At 44.1% G+C, this 21,001-nt stretch overlaps 1 protein-coding gene across 2 annotated transcripts in view; it reads right to left on the minus strand.

Moving 5' to 3' along the window:
• GLG1 (golgi glycoprotein 1) overlaps positions 1-21,001 on the minus strand; it is a 619,378-nt gene that overhangs the window by 564,513 nt on the left and 33,864 nt on the right. For both annotated transcript variants that reach the window (XM_069217558.1, XM_069217559.1), the window contains exon 2: positions 10,900-10,932. In XM_069217558.1, the coding sequence (XP_069073659.1) occupies positions 10,900-10,932 (33 nt within the window). The remainder of the gene's footprint in view (positions 1-10,899; positions 10,933-21,001) is intronic.

The raw sequence follows: 21,001 nt of genomic DNA on the forward strand, positions 1-21,001 counted from the left end.
GGATGCCGATAGGCCCGTATTGAGGTCAGTACATGAGGTCGGTGTCCTCATTAACGCAGAGCAGCATGACCACACGCCAGCCTTTTGGACAGCTTTTGGGACGCACCTAGGTCATTACTTAGACCAGGTTTTACCTACCGGTTTTCACAAGTTAACCAAGTGAATATAAGGTAGGTTGGTGTCCCATATTTGATTGTGCCTTCTCAGGCCCTTGATTGTGCCCTCACAGGGCCCTATTACACATCTGGTTCAGCCAACATTGAAGTGCCCTTGATATGCAGAAGAGACAAGACTCCTATATGGAGGAAGAGTCAACTACTTATCTCCCCATCAATGATAGCTGAAAGGTCATGGATACCACCACACAGATGGCGGTCTCGGAGGCTATGGAACCCCTGGAGCAAAAGCTCCTTAACTTGGCAGACTAGTGCCTAAGATCCCTGGTCCGAGGGTAGAACCCAAAGTGTCACCCATACTTCCTCCTATGGGCCTACCTGAGACTCTCCAGTCCTGTGGCAAGAAATACACCCATGCATCGATTTGGATGCTTTATAGTGACAGAAGTGGGCATTTAGGCCACAACACCTCCCCCTTGAGCTGGTGGGTACCTCACCAGCAACCTCTGGGTGAGCCCCCGCAGACAAGGTCGTCACGTATGTGTCAGAGAGGCTGAGGAAATCCCTTGAAAAAGTCTGCAACCGCCTCAAGGCAGAATGTCCCCGCACATCCCTGGTGGTTCAAGTGGCTCCCCTGGCGACTTCTCACCAACTACACCCTGGACTTCGAGAAGGGCATGGACTGCTCGTAGCGGTCCTGTCAGGACACACTCCTTCACACTGCTGGTTCCCTTGCCAAGATACTATATACGGCGCAAGACGCCAACGCCTCTGGATCCCTGCCCTCCCAGAGGTCTGGGTAGGGATAGAGAGCCATAATTTTCCTTAGCAATGCCAACTGCGTCCTATCAACTGAGCGGAGATGGTCTTTGCGCTTTAAAAATCGACCTGAAATTAGGGTCCCGGGCCACCTGGAGGTGGGCCCAGTGGTGCAGCTATCCCTTTATTAAAGAACTCAGTAAGTTAGTCACTAAGTTCAATTTACTGGACAAATCTCAGTCCTCTATTAAAAGGATATTTAATTCTTGCGTTATCAGGGTGGGGGGCTCGGCCGGCTGTGGGCAGCAGCAGGTCTCATTCCAGGGCCAAGCCTCTAGTTGAGGGCAGTACCACATCACTCCATGTTTGCTGGGTTCCATCCCGCTGTGTTCTATTCCACCCACTGACATCTGAGCTATCTGGTATCCAGAGGAGGACACCAGCAAAGCACCTCTCACAGAGTGTGAGATCCCTTATTCCCCGCATAAAGTTGGGGGGCCGGTTTGCACATTTTGTCCACATCTGGAAGTCCCTGACGTCTGAGTCTTACAGACCCATCTAGGGATTAAAGATAAAAAATCTACGGCTCCTCTGTTCAATCTACTTTATGCTTGGTGGACAAATGTGATTTTGTTTGGGGGGGGGGGGGGGGGGGGGAACACACCATCATCAGCCTCAAGCAATTCAACGAGTGGCTGGACTTCAACCAAATCAAAATGGAAGGGTTTCATCTTCTCAGAGACAACTTTCTTCACAACGATTGGCTAGCATGTCTCCCTCCATCTCAAAGATGCTTATCTAAAAATCCCGAAATTTCAGCTCCACCTGGGCTCCTCCAATTCATTTGATTGCAAACCACATTCAAATTCACAACACTACTATTTGGGAGGTCTTCAAACCCATGATGTTTCAGAAAAGTTCTCAAACCAGAGGTGAAGTAACACCGGGCCAAAGGCATTCGCCTCAGTGTGCAGGTGGACAATATACTGTTGATGAAACAAAGCCAGAAAGCACTGCTAGACCACCTTCAGTGGACTGCCTATCCTCCAGTCCCGGAGGTTTCTCATCAAGAGGCAAAGTGTCTCAACTCGGACGCCGTCCCTCATGTTCCTGGACTGCGTAGTGCACTCTGTTCAGGCTACCATGAGCCTCATCCCATAGTGATGAAGATGAGACACGAGCTGACCTGCACATTAGCCAAGCCAGCCATGTCCCTGCACCAGATTGAGAGGATAGTAGGTCTCCCCTCCTCCTCCTCCATCCAGGCCATCTTTCCTGGTCACTTACATTACAGGGTCCTTCAAAGGCTCAAGATATCACACCTTCACAGAAGCCTCACATACAGTGCATTTTGTTGACGGGCAGCGCAGAGGCAGAAATTTACTGGTGGCAAGCCCAAAATAGGCATGAAACTGATGTGCCATTTTCGGGTACCCAACCAGACTTGGTGATCAAGTCTGATGCCAGCGGAGTATGCCAGGAAGCCAGATGTGAAGAATTCTCCCCCAGAGGAAAATTATCAGAACAAGAGAATGGTCTTCACATCACCTGCCTAGAGCTGTCGTCAGGCTCTTTTGCAGTCAAGTGTTGGACGAAGGAGAAGATAAACTGTTGTGTCCTCCTCAAGATCGACAAAGTGGCAGTGGTCTGGTCCATCAACCATCTTGAGGGGTAGAGGGGAACAGAGGACACATTTGCGTCCTGGATGGACCACCAGGTTGCCAAATTCTTCAGTTGGAGGTCCGTTCCAATGGCACACACAAAAGATGCCTTCCAGCAACGACAGGAGAAGGAGAAAGGTGGGAATACATTTCCATTCACCATGATTATGCAACTTTCCACCCAAGTCCGGGGAGAGCGACTGTGGTGGTAATCACCCCACTTTTAGAGGTCTCAAGTCTGGTATCCTGTTATGATAGAACTTTCATGGGAATTCTCCCAACTATCTACTCCTGTTCTCAGCTTTCCTCCTGGATCCCTCAGGGAATCCCCACCATCTAGTTCTGGAGGGTTCACTGCAGCTTGTGGTGTGGAGGATTACCAGGGACAATTGCATGTCACTGGAATTTCACTCCATGCTGCAGACCTTCCAAGGCACAGGCAGGTATCACAGTTGAGAGTTCAATCAGCTTGATCCAGGTGGATGGGTTGGTGTCAAAGAGACTGCAATCTCATGAGGACGGGAATTAACTCTATCTTGAAATAGTTCAGCCGCCTTGGCCAAACACCCAAACTTCCCACTACCCACCCCCACACACAAACCCTCACCTCCGGTACAAACAATATTAAATTTCCAAGCTTTAACGGAAACGGAAAGTTTAATTGCTATTAAGGACACGCAAGTGAGGGTTATTCAACCCGGAGTCGAGGGCTGACACCCCCTGAACCACCACTGCACCAGTTCCCAAACATGTGGTGTGAAGGATTCTTAATGGATTATGCGTGGTCTCTGAGCATTGGGACTGTGTTCTCAACATGTGTCCTTTTTCACAGGAAATGACTGAAGCAAACAGGAGTAACGGTTAACTGTCCCGCTGATTGTCGCAAGAAGAGGAAGCGACAGCATGGACAATGGACTATGAGAAGAAAAAGACAAGCTGATTGAATGAACTATGATGAACTTTTTATCCCAAGTGTTCATGCGATTTGTAGTTTTATTAATGTTTTGAAATGGCTGCTCTGTTGAAAACAAGGCATAATCCTCGCCTCTGTCCTTAATAGAATTGAAACTTTACTTTACGAAAGCCAGGAAATGTTATATTGACATCACTAGCCACATTTATATATTGCGGAGCAAAAATGGAAAACGTAAATGTTAAGTAATTGGTGACTCAATAATCCGACATCTAAAAAGGCACTGCTCAGCCATAAAGGTTTATGAAAAGGCTATAAAACAGCTTGTGCTCTTTTGTCAAATCCCAGCAGCCATCAATACTTCAGGTCATGTTTTTCAAACAGTAAAAATCCTCTACATGCAGCATTCTCATCCAAACAGCAAATAAAGCGAGTCACTGCCCATTTGTTTTGATAAAGTTCATAAGACCTTTTTCTAACAACTCACGTTTCACACCAGGTAACAAATTAAGATCCCTACAACTACCTGAATTAAATTCTGATACACCCACCATTATCATGGTTATGACACTGGCCATTGAGACTAAGCCAGGATCTCACCTACATTACTAATCAGTTTTTATATTGCACAAGGCGCTGGATGCTACGGGCCAGTTATTCTGAGGTTATGTAAGGCAAAAGACCTGCCTCCCCACCTTGCTTTCTTAACAGGATGTATGTTAATCAGGGAAGCGGATGAAGGTCTAAGTGATCTTTGGGGAGTATAGGGGGTTATAATCTGCCTAAGAAAGGCCAGCCCCCTTTTTTTTTTTTTTTTAAGTGCCCGGTGAACGAAACCAATAGCTTTAAAGTTGATACGCTATTCAATGGGGGAGCCAATGGAGAGAGGTGAGAGCAGATTTAGCATTAAAAGGTGGCAGCCGCATTTTGTGCCACCTGCGGTCTCTTTAGGACATAGCATGGAGAGCTCATAAATAAAACATTCCCGTAGTCCAGGCGAGACAGTATATGAGCCTGAACAATAAGCCTTTTAGCTAAAAAGGGAAGTAATGTAAAAAGATTCAAGACAAATCTAAAGGAGATCCAAATTTTATGGAGCAACGGTATTTTTCTACTAACTCTTCACTCAAAGGCGGGAAGACTGAAAGAAGGAACCTGGCCGTCAACATAAGAGATGGACTTATCCTCATTAAGGGGATTACTAGGGAGAGTTGCCTGAATGTAAGATTTTTTTTTTTGGAAGAAGTAGGCTAGCTCATTACTATGTTCCTTAGAGCCCTCTATTACACTGTTGACGGAGGAAAGCTTGGTCATTTCCTTGAAGATATAGAAAATCTCTCTGGGAGAAAGGGAGGACTGTTCAATCCTGGAGGTATAATAGGATGCCTGAGTAGCCTTAATTTCCGAGTGGAAGGATCGGATCATATTCCTATAATCTCTTTTGAGGCCAGGGTCGTATGATTTCTTCAATTTCCTCTCCATCCGCTTACATTTTTTTTTTAGATGCAGCAGATGAGGGGAGAACTAGGATGATTTATTTTGACGAGTGGTCCGAATAATGGTCTTAGTAGGTAAAAATATATTGGGACTTGGAGATCCATTTATCAAACCTTTCTGCTGTATAAGGCTTACGAAAGGATGGGGAAGAATGCAAGTTAGTTAAGGTATCCATCCAGTCTTTCTTATTCAGCTTTGACCACTGACGTACGGTTGACTTACCAAGGGGCTGGAGAATTGGAGAAAAAGAAATAGGAAGTGCGAGTGCAACTAAAAAACAAAAATGGTCGGACCAGATCAAGGGAAGGGGGACTGATCTGATAGATCTGAAAGATTACTGAAAACTAAATCAATTGTATGGCCTCTAAGATGGGTGGGGCCAGTTATCAATTGTGTCCGGTCTAAGGCTGCTAAATCCGTAAGTAGGGCTTTGGCAGATGTTGTGAGGCTCATCTACATGAACATTAAAATCACCTAGGATAGTGCAGTTGGAATATCTGCAGGCAAAATCTGCTACACAGTCCGGTAGGGCCTGCAGAAACCTTCCATACGTGCCATGGTTACAGTAGATTAAAATACCAGAGAAGGTGAAAGTGGCATTAATTGCCAAAGAAAAGACCAGACTTTCGCAATCAGGTACGGGGAGGGAGTGAATAAGACAATGAATTGAGTTTTTGTAGATTATTCGAATCCCTCCTCCCCTGCCCTGGGGTCTATCTAGACGATGGATTGAATAATTTGGAGGCAGGGCCATGATTACATCGGGGGTGGAGTCCTCAGACAGCCAGGCTTCTGTTAAATGCAGAACCTCTGGGGCATATTCACTTAGCAAGGAGTGAATATATAGCTTGTGTGCAGGTAGGGAGCGACAGTTTAGTAACAGGAGTTTGTTAACCTGCTCTTCCTCCTTTCTTGGGTTTGATAAGTGTAAGCTGGGGAGTCCATTGACAAGCGTTACAGGTGCTTGTGGGGGAATTAAAATTGAGCAGGTATTGACAAGGATTCACTGTATCGTTATTGAGATATATAAGAAATTACCTCAAGTACACTAATCTTTCTGGGACTACGTTGGTAGTATTTCTTGAACTTGGGCCAGACCGGAAACAGACAGGCTTGCCTTTGGTGCACCTGCTGCATGTCTGCTTCATGCAGCTCTTTTTATAGGCCTGGGGAGCTGAGGACTGGCAACTAGACTGTGTAACAAAGATGGCGGCTCTAAATGGAACCACCAAGTGAGGGAAAAATGGCCATAAGGAGAGATGGCACAGAGCATAAGGACTGCACTAATGTTGAGTTAAAAATAAGAGATCCCTGTGAGAAAGTAGCCTCTTTCTAGCCTTGTTACCCCCACTTTTGGCCTGTTTGTGAGTGTATGTCAGGGTGTTTTCGCTGTCTCACTGGGATCCTGCTAGCCAGGGCCCAGTGCTCATAGTGAAAACCCTATGTTTTCAGTATGTTTGTTATGTGTCACTGGGACCCTGCTAGTCAGGACCCCAGTGCTCATAAGTTTGTGGCCTATATGTATGTGTTCCCTGTGTGGTGCCTAACTGTCTCACTGAGGCTCTGCTAACCAGAACCTCAGTGGTTATGCTCTCTCATCTCTTTCAAATTGTCACTAACAGGCTAGTGACCAATTTTACCAATTTACATTGGCTTACTGGAACACCCTTATAATTCCCTAGTATATGGTACTGAGGTACCCAGGGTATTGGGGTTCCAGGAGATCCCTATGGGCTGCAGCATTTCTGTTGCCACCCATAGGGAGCTCTGACAATTCTTACACAGGCCTGCCACTGCAGCCTGAGTGAAATAACGTCCACGTTATTTCACAGCCATTTTACACTGCACTTAAGTAACTTATAAGTCACCTATATGTCTAACCTTTACCTGGTAAAGGTTAGGTGCAAAGTTACTTAGTGTGAGGGCACCCTGGCACTAGCCAAGGTGCCCCCACATTGTTCAGGGCCAATTCCCTGGACTTTGTGAGTGCGGGGACACCATTACACGCGTGCACTACATGTAGGTCACTACCTATATGTAGCTTCACAATGGTAACTCCGAATATGGCCATGGAACATGTCTATGATCATGGAATTGCCCCCTCTATGCCATCCTGGCATAGTTGGCACAATCCCATGATCCCAGTGGTCTGTAGCACAGACCCTGGTACTGCCAAACTGCCTTTCCTGGGGTTTCACTGCAGCTGCTGCTGCTGCCAACCCCTCAGACAGGTTTCTGCCCCCCCTGGGGTCAAGCCAGGCTTGTCCAAGGATGGCAGAACAAAGGACTTCCTCTGAGAGAGGGTGTTACACCCTCTCCCTTTGGAAAATGGTGTGAAGGCAGGGGAGGAGTAGCCTCCCTCAGCCTCTGGAAATGCTTTCTTGGGCACAGATGTGCCCAATTCTGCATAAGCCAGTCTACACCGGTTCAGGGGACCCCTTAGCCCTGCTCTGGCGCGAAACTGGACAAAGGAAAGGGAAGTGACCACTCCCCTGACCTGCACCTCCCCTGGGAGGTGTCCAGAGCTCCTCCAGTGTGCTCCAGACCTCTGCCATCTTGGAAACAGAGGTGCTGCTGGCACACTGGACTGCTCTGAGTGGCCAGTGCCACCAGGTGACGTCAGACTCCTTGTGATAGGCTCCTTCAGGTGTTGCTAGCCTATCCTCTCTCCTAAGTAGCCAAACCCTCTTTTCTGGCTATTTAGGGTCTCTGTCTCTGGGGAAACTTTAGATAACGAATGCAAGAGCTCATCCGAGTTCCTCTGCATCTCTCTCTTCACCTTCTGCCAAGGAATCGACTGCTGACCGCGCTGGAAGCCTGCAAACCTGCAACATAGTAGAAAAGACGACTACTGCAACTCTGTAACGCTGATCCTGCCGCCTTCTCGACTGTTTTCCTGCTTGTGCATGCTGTGGGGGTAGTCTGCCTCCTCTCTGCACCAGAAGCTCCGAAGAAATCTCCCGTGGGTCGACGGAATCTTCCCCCTGCAACCGCAGGCACCAAAAAGCTGCATTACCGGTCCCTTGGGTCTCCTCAGCACGACGAGCGAGGTCCCTCGAATCCAGCGACTCTGTCCAAGTGACCCCCACAGTCCAGTGACTCTTCAGTCCAAGTTTGGTGGAGGTAAGTCCTTGCCTCACCTCGCTGGGCTGCATTGCTGGGAACCGCGACTTTTGCAGCTACTCCGGCCCCTGTGCACTTCCGGCGGAAATCCTTTGTGCACAGCCAAGCCTGGGTCCACGGCACTCTAACCTGCATTGCACGACTTTCTAAGTTGGTCTCCGGCGACGTGGGACTCCTTTGTGCAACTTCGGCGAGCACCGTTTCACGCATCCTCGTAGTGCCTGTTTCTGGCACTTCTCTGGGTGCTACCGGCTTCAGAGAGGGCTCCTTGTCTTGCTCGACGTCCCCTCTCTCTGCTGGTCCAATTTGCGACCTCCTGGTCCCTCCTGGGCCTCAGCAGCGTCCAAAAACGCTAACCGCACGATTTGCAGCTAGCAAGGCTAGTTGGCGTTCTTTCGGCGGGAAAACACTTCTGCATGACTCTCCACGGCGAGAGGGATCCGTCCACCAAAGGGGAAGTCTCTAGCCCTTTTCGTTCCTGCAGAAACCTCAGCTTCTTCTGTCCAGTAGAAGCTTCTTTGCACCCGCAGCTGGCATTTCCCGGGCATTTGCCCATCTCCGACTTGCTTGTGACTTTTGGACTTGGTCCCCTTGTTCCACAGGTACCCTAGATTGGAAATCCACAGCTGTTGCATTGTTGGTTTGTGTCTTTCCTGCATTATTCCTCTAACACGACTTCTTTGTCCTTAGGGGAACTTTAGTGCACTTTGCACTCACTTTTCAGGGTCTTGGGGAGGGTTATTTTTCTAACTCTCACTATTTTCTAATAGTCCCAGCGACCCTCTACAAGGTCACATAGGTTTGGGGTCCATTCGTGGTTCGCATTCCACTTTTGGAGTATATGGTTTGTGTTGCCCCTATCCCTATGTTTCCCCATTGCATCCTATTGTAACTATACATTGTTTGCACTGTTTTCTAAGACTATACTGCATATTTTTGCTATTGTGTATATATATCTTGTGTATATTTCCTATCCTCTCACTGAGGGTACACTCTAAGATACTTTGGCATATTGTCATAAAAATAAAGTACCTTTATTTTTAGTATAACTGTGTATTGTGTTTTCTTATGATATAGTGCATATGACACTAAGTGGTACTGTAGTAGCTTCACACGTCTCCTAGTTCAGCCTAAGCTGCTCTGCTAAGCTACCATTATCTATCAGCCTAAGCTGCTAGACACCCTATACACTAATAAGGGATAACTGGGCCTGGTGCAAGTACCCCTTGGTACTCACTACAAGCCAGTCCAGCCTCCTACAATCCCTAAGAACTACCAGATGCCCTGGAACACGGGAACCAGAGTCCCATAAAATGCGGGTGCAAGATAAAATATTTAAGAACTATGAGGAAGTGCAAAAAACGCGCTATAATCAAGGGGGAAGCAGCTTTACCTGTTAATCAGGTCCGCAATGACTTGGCAAATACAGCAAGCTGTCAACCGGCTTTTTGCATAGTTTGGCTATGACAATTATAGGATAGCTAAGTGTGATAAAAACGATATCTAGTTGTATCTAGCTTTCACACATTTCATTTTTTGGTTGTTGAAGGATTTTTAATGAGAATTATTGCTAGTGTTATTTTCACGAGCATAAGGCTAATAAATTCAAGTACAACGGTGTCTGAACCAATTCAGAGGTTTCAGCTGGGGCTTGTTATATTATCTGCATTTGTAAAAGACTCCATAGCTTGTTTGACTAGTAACACCCACACTCTACCAAAGAATAACTCAGTGAGAGGGGGGAGGGAAACGTTTGTTTTCCTTTTCTCAGAAAAACCTCTAATTAAAAATTTGGAGGACTCTATACCATACGTAACTTACATCATACAAGGTAAACGGGCAACATTAAAACGGTAACAAGAGATCACGTCTTTGCTGAATATCCAAATATTTCAAATGTGTAGTGGATACGAAACCTGTGAATGTAAATTTAGGTTGGCTGATGAAGATCAGAGTACACACCAGCAATCTTAGGATGGTTGGAGTATTTAAGCAAACAAGCCTTTGGCTCTCACAACTGCACCTGAGGTGACACTGGAAAGACGTGCATTAGATTGTACTGAGATAAAAGAAGGCAAAGTGTTTTTACCTTTCAGTGCATGGACACAATGTGCTTAACAGTCCAACATAGTGCTGAACTGGCTGGGCTAGTCAAATAGGTCCAAATGACCTTTGGCTGGCATGGACACTTGCATAACACTCCTCCATTGGCAGTCAATAGAATGAACATGCTAATCTCCAAAATGTATTTCCACTGAAAGGAAAAGGCTAGAGAGCACAAACTCACAATGCATAGAACACAATTGTAGTCAAGTAGGTAATTCCATGTTTACATACACCATACCTGGACAAATTGGTTAAGGGGTGAAGAAAATGTCTGCCTGACTACATGCGAAAATGAAGACAATTGTAAGGCTTTTGTGCAGCTGTGAAACGATGGGGAGGTATGATCAGATAAACCAAATGGGAATTAGGACTGATAAGTTTGATTATATGAACAGAAGAGTAACAGGGTTGACATTTTAGAGCAGCAACTGTCTACTAAAAGAAGAACTTTAAATAGCTGTATTAAATTTATTTAACATGAGAAACGTGGAATCATGTCAACGTAACTCTGCCTTTGCAGCACTCACAAACCTAAATTCAAGTATTGCATGTTTGTCTCACATGCATAAATAATTTTAGCAAACCCATCTGTACAGTCTTCTCATCCTAGCCCCTAAGGGCCAATCTGCTTTGAGGCGCACACTTCACTACATCTTACAGAGTCAGCTGTAATAGTAACGAGTGGCATGGTCAGCACAGCATATGGCAAAATTTCCATACTCACATGGTTGCAGTCAGAGGATATTTCGTTGTCAGGCTGAAAAGAAAAAAAAAGAATAGAGTTACGAGATAATACTTAACAACCTGCTGCACTTAGTACTGCAGACTAACTCATAATTCAATGCAAATGCACAATAATACTTTGATGAGCTGCTGTTCTGTACATCCTCCAGCCTTCCCTTTGTTAATCATTGCAGAGATGACAAAACACTGAAACCCCCAGTTCTGTGCATCCATGGCAAAATTCAACCTTTGCAATTAAACAGTATAGCAAGGGGACCAGTCTACATGGATACAATACTAAAATATGTAATACTGACACAAATCTGACTGATTCGCCTTTAAAACGTTAGCCTGCAATTTACAGATGTTTCTTTATAAAGTATGATGTAGTGAATAATACTGGAATGACCCATCATGTCCCCTAAATGTTGTGCAAAACTGACACTCCTATAGGTTGGACCCCATGCCTGGGGAGGTAAACATGTACACCAGCGGTATTTACTACACAAGCGCTAAAGTGTAGTAGTAAGAAATGTGACAAGAATTTGAGGAACTACATAATCTTATTTAAGAACATAGTCATGATGAAAGTAATTTATATCCTACTACACATACAAACTGAACAGGAACGGAATAATTATTAATTTGTATAAGAGTATTAAGGCACAACAACTTTAAACCAAACTGCTCATCACTTGTGCATATAATCTAAAGACCAGGCTAATACAGTTCAATAAATGAATATGATACAAGTATACATTTTCATTTATTTAACCATTTTACTTAGTCAATTTATTGTCACAGTCTTTTCAAAGCACTGGAGTCTGATTATAGAACTGTGGTCTGCCACTATAAATAAGATCTTTCTGCAGAAGATTAGTACATTTGTCAAAAATAGGACCAGACCTTCCTGTGTGCATCTTTTAACGAACAAAAGTGGATAATTACGTGCCCTGAAGGTGTGGGACCGGTTGGTCACATTACACCGAAACGCGCGTCAGCACGATTGTTGGCCAGATATAACATCTTAATGTCTCTCTCTGGATCCTGTCGCACAGACTGAATAGAGTTAGACATTTGGAGGATGACAGTCAAAAAGGATTCCAGTATTGGAACCTATATTGGAGGTGCGTTCTTTTTTCCTTTCAGTTTGATTTGTCCCTGTCCCGCTCCTTTATCATTGTTCTCCAGACACCCTTCTTTTCTGTGGTCTGATTACAGAACTAATGAAACCTTCAGAGGGACATTAGTACGCAGACCACATACCTGGAGGTCCAGCACCTTGAATCACATTACTATTTAACATAGTACGTGTTCTAGACCTCAGCCATTCAGCATCCTGTAACCACTATCTACAATTGTACTCCTCTAGTGGTCCAGAGGACTACAGTCCTCTTGTCTGCTGCCCCAAAAGACATTAGTTAGAACACAGACCAATGGGTCAGTGGTACAGGCTCTGGGGAAGGACGCAGTCTCGTGACAGGAGCTGGACTGGATACAGGGGAACCCCACTGGTGCAGAGGGCAGACCAGCCAGCAGAAATCAACTTATTGAACCCATGGGGCCAGAAAGTGCCCCATGAGCCAACTCACCTAAGATTGAGGTGCATGGCCTCAAAACTCATGTAGCTGGATGGGGTTGCTCTGGGAAATTCAGGGAGGCACAGAGCAGACCCAGAGACAGGCCCTGCTGCCGACGTGTGGGAGCACAGCCTAGAGTGGTTGATTTTTTTTCCTGCGTCTTGCTCAATGACTTGGGCTTGCGAAGTCAGAGAATGCATCGACCTCTTGGATTTCTTCATTTTTTGTGGGACTTAACCAACGACTCATAGCACAATGAAAAGCACCTGCAACGGCTCTGCAAACACACCAGGGCCTTCCACATGACCGGGACCTACCTCGTCAGATCCAACTGGTGTCAGGCCAACAGGTGTTTCAGGGATCGCCATGCCACGCTTTGGAGATTCCTGACACAAGGTATTAACAGGCCTTGAAGTAATGGCCCTGCTCCAACCACCACAGGCAAACCAAGGATTTGTCACAGGCATCTGTCTGAGATATGAACCCATAAAGTTTAAAAATCACTGGTTTCTTGGTTGACATCCTTAATACACTGGCAGATTAAGCTCAAATAAGCCGACAAAATGTCAAAGGTTTTTCAAAAAGTGGACAGAGGTACTACTCTGGATTTGCGCTGAAGGCGAGGAGGGAGAGGGGGACAAAAAAAAAAAAAAAAAAAAACAACTGATGACAGCCAATGGGGTTGTAGGCACAGCACCTATCACTTATGACATGGATGATGCTGCTATGCATCCGAACGATGCCACCTACTGTGCGCCGAGGTACAGCTCCAGATTTCCCAGATCTAGTCTGATGTCTGGGGAATATTCTAAGATTTAAAAAATCTGCAGCTAGAAGTCTATCAGATCATGCTCCTCAATGAAATGCACAACTATGCCTAGAGGTACATTAGTAGTGAACATTATCAAGATTACTGTGCCAGCGCATGTGCTCATAAAACCTTAACAGTCCATTAGGTCAGGAGGCCCTGCTTTCGATTTTTTCAATGTCTTTCTTTTTATTAGGTAGACTGCTACAGCAGGTGGGGGGGGGGGGGGGGGGAAGAGAATCAGGAGTGAGTCCCATTTACATTTAAAAGGGAACCCCCAGTCCCACTAGTCCCTCTTGCTTGGCGGAGAGGTGTTTCGGGGGAGGGGTTGCACTTCGAAGAATCGTCCTGAAGCACATCTGGCGTACACTCTTCAATTACAGAAATCATGGAAGCTTCAACGTAGGCAGAAGCTCACTGCCAGTCACTCATTTCCATCGAAAGTAGTCTTTCCGCCAGGACCATTTCCTTCAATACTACCCCATCTGCGCAGGCCAAAAAAAAAAAAAAAGAATCTAGTGTTGAATTTAACTGCTCCCTACCCCCCGTTGCTAGTCTATTCTGAAGTGTTCTTCCTACCCATAGATCTGACCTACCAAACACCTTTATGCGGTGCGCCAGAGGAAAAAAAAAAAAAAAAGTCTTACACTCTAGGCGAGTGTACCTCTGTAAACAGCCCCCCTACCACTTATTCACAGAAATAGTAGATGGAGGTACCCCTCGTCCACTTTGTCAAAAACCAAAGCAAAAGGCAGCAGATAAAATAAAGGTTTCAGAGGGGTGCCCCTAGCCCAGTCGCGTCCTGCAGTGTGCCAGTTGTCTTTTAGCATCCCCGGCCTCCTGACCAGGATGCTAGGAAATTGGGTGCTTGGTTTTCAAACAAAAACCACTAAGCGTGTCCCGCGGTGTGCCTGTTGCCCTTTAGCATCAAGGGTCTCCTGACCAGGGACGATGGGAAATGGAGTCCTTTGCTGCCCAAATGAAACACTAAGCGCATAAGTAACTCAAAAATACATTATTTGTACTCCCTCCCCCAAAAAAATTTGTGGCATGCATTAAAACTAAAGGGCTTCTATGCCTGCCAAGAATCAACCTGTACTGAGTCACAGAAACAAATAGAGAGAGTATAACAGCCTGTTGCAAGTTACACAACAAGTTTTACACATACTCCTTACCCCTGAATTGCGGCCCCATCCAGGTTCCCAAGGTTATGCAGGCATGTATGACTAGTGGTCTCATGCTTCACCAGTTGCTAGTTTTGTTACTGCATCACAGTGGCTGGACAATTTTGACTCATATGGGCTATATCCAATCCACATGTTCCAACCTTAGACACCACTATTGCACTCATGTTACTTTCAAATTTACACGTCTCCCTATAATATTCATCTGCGAACATATCACTCATTCCTAGATTATGTTTTATATCTAAATTCACTGTTCACACACACTGCTAATTTCAGGTCACGTCTTAACAACCCACATGTAGTGTAGTGACAATCTACAGCAGGTCATGTTACTTGTACTTTTCTATATTCACGTGCGGGTCCTTAATGTCAATGAATATCAATGGTATATGGATATCAAATGGTTCTCTTAGTCATAATTTTGTGACTATCATGATATCGAAGTAAATATATTGTTTTTCTTTTTATCCCAATAATATTGAATTTTTAAACATCTGTTACTTTGATAAAAGTTTTAATATCGTTTTAAATGTCAATAAAGTGAGTGAATTCAAATTTATTAATATATATATATATATTTTTTTTTTATTTTTTTTTTTTTTTTAAATCAATGTTACCGAACTTATTTCATTTATTAGGGTGGTTTTAATTAGTTTTTTTTTTTTTTTAAACACTTATGATGCAGAGAACTCTATACTGAAGACAGAACTCAGTATTCAGGACACAGTACTCACCTTAGCTTGACAAACTAAATATAACATATGCGATAGGAAAGGTGAAATCTTAGGATGTACTCAAATGCATGAAAAGAGTCACAAAACCCAGAATCTTCTATCAAAGACAAACCATGAACTTCAACAATTAAATTGGTCTCTCCCCCCAACCCAATACTCACTTATACCTACAGTGTGACTGGGGAAATAAAGATTGCCGGTCACGTTTTCTTGCCAGTGACAAAAGAAAAGCAGGATCAACAACACTTAAGACACAAACAGGTGTGCATTGTTGAGCCACAGAAAAGAATTTGTGGCGACTTGAAAACTACTGATACAGCTAGGACACAAATCAAAGAAGAAACATCTAACGATTACACTAAGTAAAGCAATTATGATTTAACGGTCTGAAATACCAAAAGATTCTTAAAGTAGAGCTGTACCAGCATTTTGAGCAACAATCAAAACTCTCTACCCCAGAGCTTCAACTTTAACAAAGAAACACCTTCTTCCAGGCCTTGTGCCAAAAATCTATGGAGTGGTGAGCTCCTCAACCCCTTGTAAAATTAAATATAACGTTATGGATAAACATTCAATAAGCAAAACGTCCAAAAATACGATCCCACCCAACATGGAGAACGTACGTCTCATGAGCTAATGTATGATGCACTGGGGCTTCAATCCCCATAATGGTTAGCATCTTTATACTGGAAGCCTGTAGTCTAGGACACTGAACTGGGTGGAAACAGCACACTTTATTTGCTACTCAACACGACGGGAACCGAAGTCGAAGTACAACTTATTTTACAAACACCTACCCTTGTTTACAATCATTTCAGAAACTGGATGTAAAGATGCATGATACAGTAGATGAGTTTCTCACTTTCCATTTGCTCCCACGGACTTCAGGTTGGTAACAATGCAGACTAGCCAACATGGCTTGAAAAGAATTTGTGAAATTTGGAACCCAATCTTAGACTAAAGTTTAATCTTGAAAATTGCTTCAATAGTTTAATGTTTTACCTTGCTGAAACAAGGGCCAAGTTGTTGCTATGAACGATTCACTTGCCGGTCACGCCAGATTGTAATTGGGTTGTTACTGTGGAAGTCATCGTTCTGTTCTACCCCTGGCCAAAAATGTATTAAAATGTTAAATTTAAAATAGACTGTTAGTCAGCGATGATACCAACATTTTTGCTGGCCAATGGCAGAGGGATTTGGAGCAGAAGAAGCCAATCGTTGAAGGGAGCAGACAAAACCCCTTAAAGTCAGTATAAAATACATTAAGTTTTCCATAAATTGTGCAAGTGTCATACACAGCAACGCCACAAAAGGTTAAATTCTCTGTGCTCTTATTTATGCACCCACATTTGATAAATCAACGTTTTTGAAGTATTGAAATAATACTTAATACCAGAAAATTAAGACTAGTTGTTAACCGGTACTTTAACCTTCCCAAGTTCCGGTATCGGAAAGATGATATAAACAAAGAATATCGCTTTCATTCCATGAGAAGGCAGATGTGCACCTGTATAGGAATGTATAATACTGGACAAATACGTAATCCAATATATCAAACATTCTCTTTTTTGTACAAAGCTCTTAATTTCTGAATGAGTAAGGTATGTCTCAAAATGCTGACCCCCCCCCCCCAAAAAAAAATTATTGAACACAAATCGAATTATACCAGCTTTCATTTCTCACATCTCCATAAAAAAGTAAGAATTAGAGATTGAATGAAAATTCTAGGAGACCCACAAAGTACAAACACACTAAGGCTACCATCAATCAATATTTTAATGTCAAAGTTTTAGATAGTGCCGTCTTTTTCTTAACTTCAAATGATATATGCATCAAGCACTGCAACTGATCTTACAATAAAGAAGGATTGGCAAAGCCAATAAGGTTTGCCTATGCAAGAGCTATTGGCTTTGCCAATATGTTTTAGCATGTTGTACACCAGCTTGACAGCTGTTCAGCATGGATTAAAGTTAGTGACGTAGAGTGCTTGGAGAAGGGTAGGGTGTTATGGAGTGGCATAGTGTTGAGTAGCATAAGGTGGAGTGTCATGTAGGGGCAGAGTGGACTGGCATAGTGTTATGGAGTTTAGTAAAGGGAGTACAGTCAGAGTGGAATGGAGCAGAGTGGATTAGACTGCCATAGAGTCGACTATTGTAGAGTGTCAGAGTAGAGTGGCATAGAGGGTGTTGAGTGGAGTAGTGTTTGGTGTAGAGTGAAGTAGATTGTAGAGTGGTGCAGCATAGTGTGTTGTAGAGTAGAACAGCATACACCGGCGTAGTGTCAGGGTAGAAAGGCATATAGTGTCAGAATAGAGTATCTAAGTGTAGTAGTGTGTCGCAGAGTGAAGTAAAGTGGCATGGAGCGGTGCAGAGGAAGTTGCATAAAGCGTTGCAGAGTAGTGTTGCTGAGTGGCATAGAGTGGAGTAGTGTAGAGTGTAGTGTCAGTGGAGTTTAATAGAGTAGAGCATCAGAGTGGAGTGTTTATAGGGGATTGGAGTGGCCTAGAGTGAAATGGCGTTGAGTACAGTGGTACAGAGTACATTGTCAGAGTGCCGCGGCTCAGAGTGAATTTGTTTTGAGTAAAGTGGCATAGAGTGCATTGGCGAAGAGTGGTGCAGAGTAGAGTGGCATGGCATAGCATAGCATGCAGAGTAGCGTAGATTTCAGTGGCAGAGAGTGCAGTCTAGCAGACTAGTGGCACAGAGTGCAGTGGTGTAGAGTGCAGCGGCAGAGTAGTGTTGTAGAGAGCACTGGCACAGTTCAGTGGTGCAGAGGAGAAGAGTAGCACAGTGTTGGGTGATGTAGGTTGGTGGTACAGGGTAGTGTATAGTGGCATAGAGTGCATTAGTTAAATGTAGAGTGCAGTGGCGCAGAGTGCATTGGTTTTGAGTAATGTGGTGTAGAGTACATTGGGTACAGGGGTCCCATCGGAGATAGCTGAATTCCATGGTTATTGCTCATCCTTGGATTACTTGGAGCTATAGGACTGGTAGGTTCAGAAGCTTAATCGCAACAGCGGATTCTAATTGCACCTGCAATTAAGGCAGTAATGGCATTGTTCGGGGCCACACCAATGTGTCAGAGCTGGTTGTTAAATGCGGTTTATTCATTTGTCTTATGACGACCAGTGCTGGTTGAGCTGAGAGTGTGAGCTAAAGTTAGTCAGCCCAAAGAACAGGGATGTAGGTACCATTTGTATAGCAGATACAGTGGTACCGGGGACATGAGCTATGAGAGGCCCATTTAACTCTGATATTTGCTGCATTTTACTACCCCAACAGCAGTCGTAGGGGCCAGTTAGCTTGCACCACTGCAAATTACATCCTAGCTACACTACCACCATGGGAACCAGGGCCCTCAGGCATTGTGAAGTTGCATTGAAACCTTAACCTACACATAACTGCCAATCACATGAGGACCATAACATTTTGATCACTGCACAAATTATGACCCGTGCACAAATCTGATTGCACAGTAAAGGGAATTCCACGTAATGTGGAGATTACCACTCCTGGTAATTAATGGATGAGAAAAACTCCACACCCTACAGTTTTTCCCAGGCCCAGTCCAGCAGTTAAAGCCTGCTAAACTTTACAGCGTAAAATGTCCCTGGCAATTGCCATGAAACAGAGATTTCAGCAAGGTAGGCCTTCAGCTCGACATGCTATACCATATTTCTTAGTTTGGGCTCTCAAAATAAGAGGATAATATTGGCCACCAAAAATAGTGTCTCCATTGTGTCGGTATTTACCAGCTCCAGTGAATGCCACATGCCCCACCACCCTGCTAGAGACAGAGGATAAAGAGTGGTAATTTAAGATCTAAACCACATCTGACCAAGTCAGGGCAGTGATCTTGTCAGTCTAACGTTTTAACATATTTAGCCAAACTCTATAGAGAAATGGAAGGGGCAACTAACCTGCTATCCAGATTCTGCAATTACTCGCATCTGATGTGGCCTGGCACTGTGCATCCAAGACCTCCTTCCCTCATTTAAACAAGTAACTTAAAAAGGTATTCATCCATACAATAAAATGTATAAATGTAAGCATTGAGAAAGGGACTACATATTGAAACGTCTTACTTTAGTAGAAAAAAAAAAGGGGGGGGGAGGGGCGGGGGGGGGGGGGAGGAACTACCATAACTCATGTGTACGTATGTTCTGGTGATCTAAAATAGTCAATCATCTTGATGGGTATGTAAACGCGAAATTCAAAGCAGCAACATAAAATTCTTCTAGGGAAAAAGGGGAGGAGAAAAAAAAAAAAAAATCACACACAATGTAACATACAAAAGCGCCGCCTTCCAACACTGCTGGAGGGTGGGGGTTTTCCATTTCACAAAGAAAGTGCCATCTAAGGTGTTTCTCTTCGGTTCTTTTTACACCACCACCATTCAGCTGAGGAAAATAACTCTGGCACAACATTGCCTCCAGCTGAAAAAGCGATTGTGTTGAACACAATGACTTAGATAAAACCAAAGACACTTGGGAGGTTGGGGGAAGGATGGAGGAGATTTCCAGGCTGCTCGAATGTAAGCTAAGAGCAGCCATGCACGGTGAGCAACAAGGAGGAAAGAAAGACGGCAGCCTGCAGACGCACTCCTATGGAGTGCTGAGTATATCATGAAATAAAATAAAAAATGTGAGGTAGGGAAGATTTGTTTAAAAAAAAAGAAAGAAAAAAAAAAAAAAATACCATCACAAGAATCCAGCTGCCACAAGTGGAAGGAGATGGGTACCAGAAGCAGTACTTGTGCCCGCTGTCAGTCTTCATTGCACAATGACGGAGGCAAGGAGGAGGCACTGACCAGTAAAGAGAGATGTGGGAGCTAGCCAATGGTAAGTAGAAAGATGTAAAGACCACGTAGGTACCAGCCAATTTTAACTCAAGGTAAGTAATGGGTGGGCTCCAAGCCCCCTTTAAGATTTAAAAAAGATTCTGCAAGCACAGAGCACGTGCAGGTAAAACCTTAAAAAAAAAAAAAAAAAAAAAGTTGTTGATATCAATGAATGACTAAACTGGACCTAAAGCAATTAGTGGCGTTAAAGAAGGACTATCTGGAAGTCAAATGGATAAGAGACTCTGGAGAATCCTACATTTTTGCAGCAAATACCCTCTTAAAAATGTATAGATTTTCATGTAGAAATCATAGTAGAAAAAAAAGAAAGAAAAAAAAAACTTCAGTCAAACAAAGCATATGGTGCTATGGAGTTCAATGGTGAAAACACAAACAGTACCTGGAATATTTGTAAGAATATGAAAGGGCTACTTGATGCAGTGAGAAGCAGGAACATGCTGTATAATAACTGGAGACTAATCTGAGTCGGCTCCATTACAGGGTTGCAGGACTTGCTGACTAATTCACATAGTTGACAGCCTATGCAGAGAGAAAGAGGCACAATTGCAGTTCGTAACAAGAAGCATGGTAGAAAGTGCAGACGTGGGTGAGGAAACCAAACTGCTCTACCCCAATCAGGACTCAGGAGACTACTGGACCAGGCTCTAGAGAGTGGCTGTTTGTCGGTCTATCATTCCATGTGTTAACATGAAGGAGCCATGAAGTTAGAAAGTACAAAAGAAAGATAAGTCACCTGAGCAAGCAAGCTGGGAGAACACAGAAAGGGAGGCCACTGCATCCCCAAGTTAACTGCGCCCAGATGCCAAGAGAAAGAGGGGGAGGGGGAAAAAAAAAAATCTATCAATTGTTGTTAGAGGCTGAATGAAAAAGGGAACTTCTTTACATAAATTAAAACTCTGAGAAGTACTGAGCTGGCCACAATACAGGAGTTTAT

This window comes from Pleurodeles waltl, chromosome 12 (assembly GCF_031143425.1).
Source record: "Pleurodeles waltl isolate 20211129_DDA chromosome 12, aPleWal1.hap1.20221129, whole genome shotgun sequence".
Classification (NCBI taxonomy): Eukaryota; Metazoa; Chordata; class Amphibia; order Caudata; family Salamandridae; genus Pleurodeles; species Pleurodeles waltl.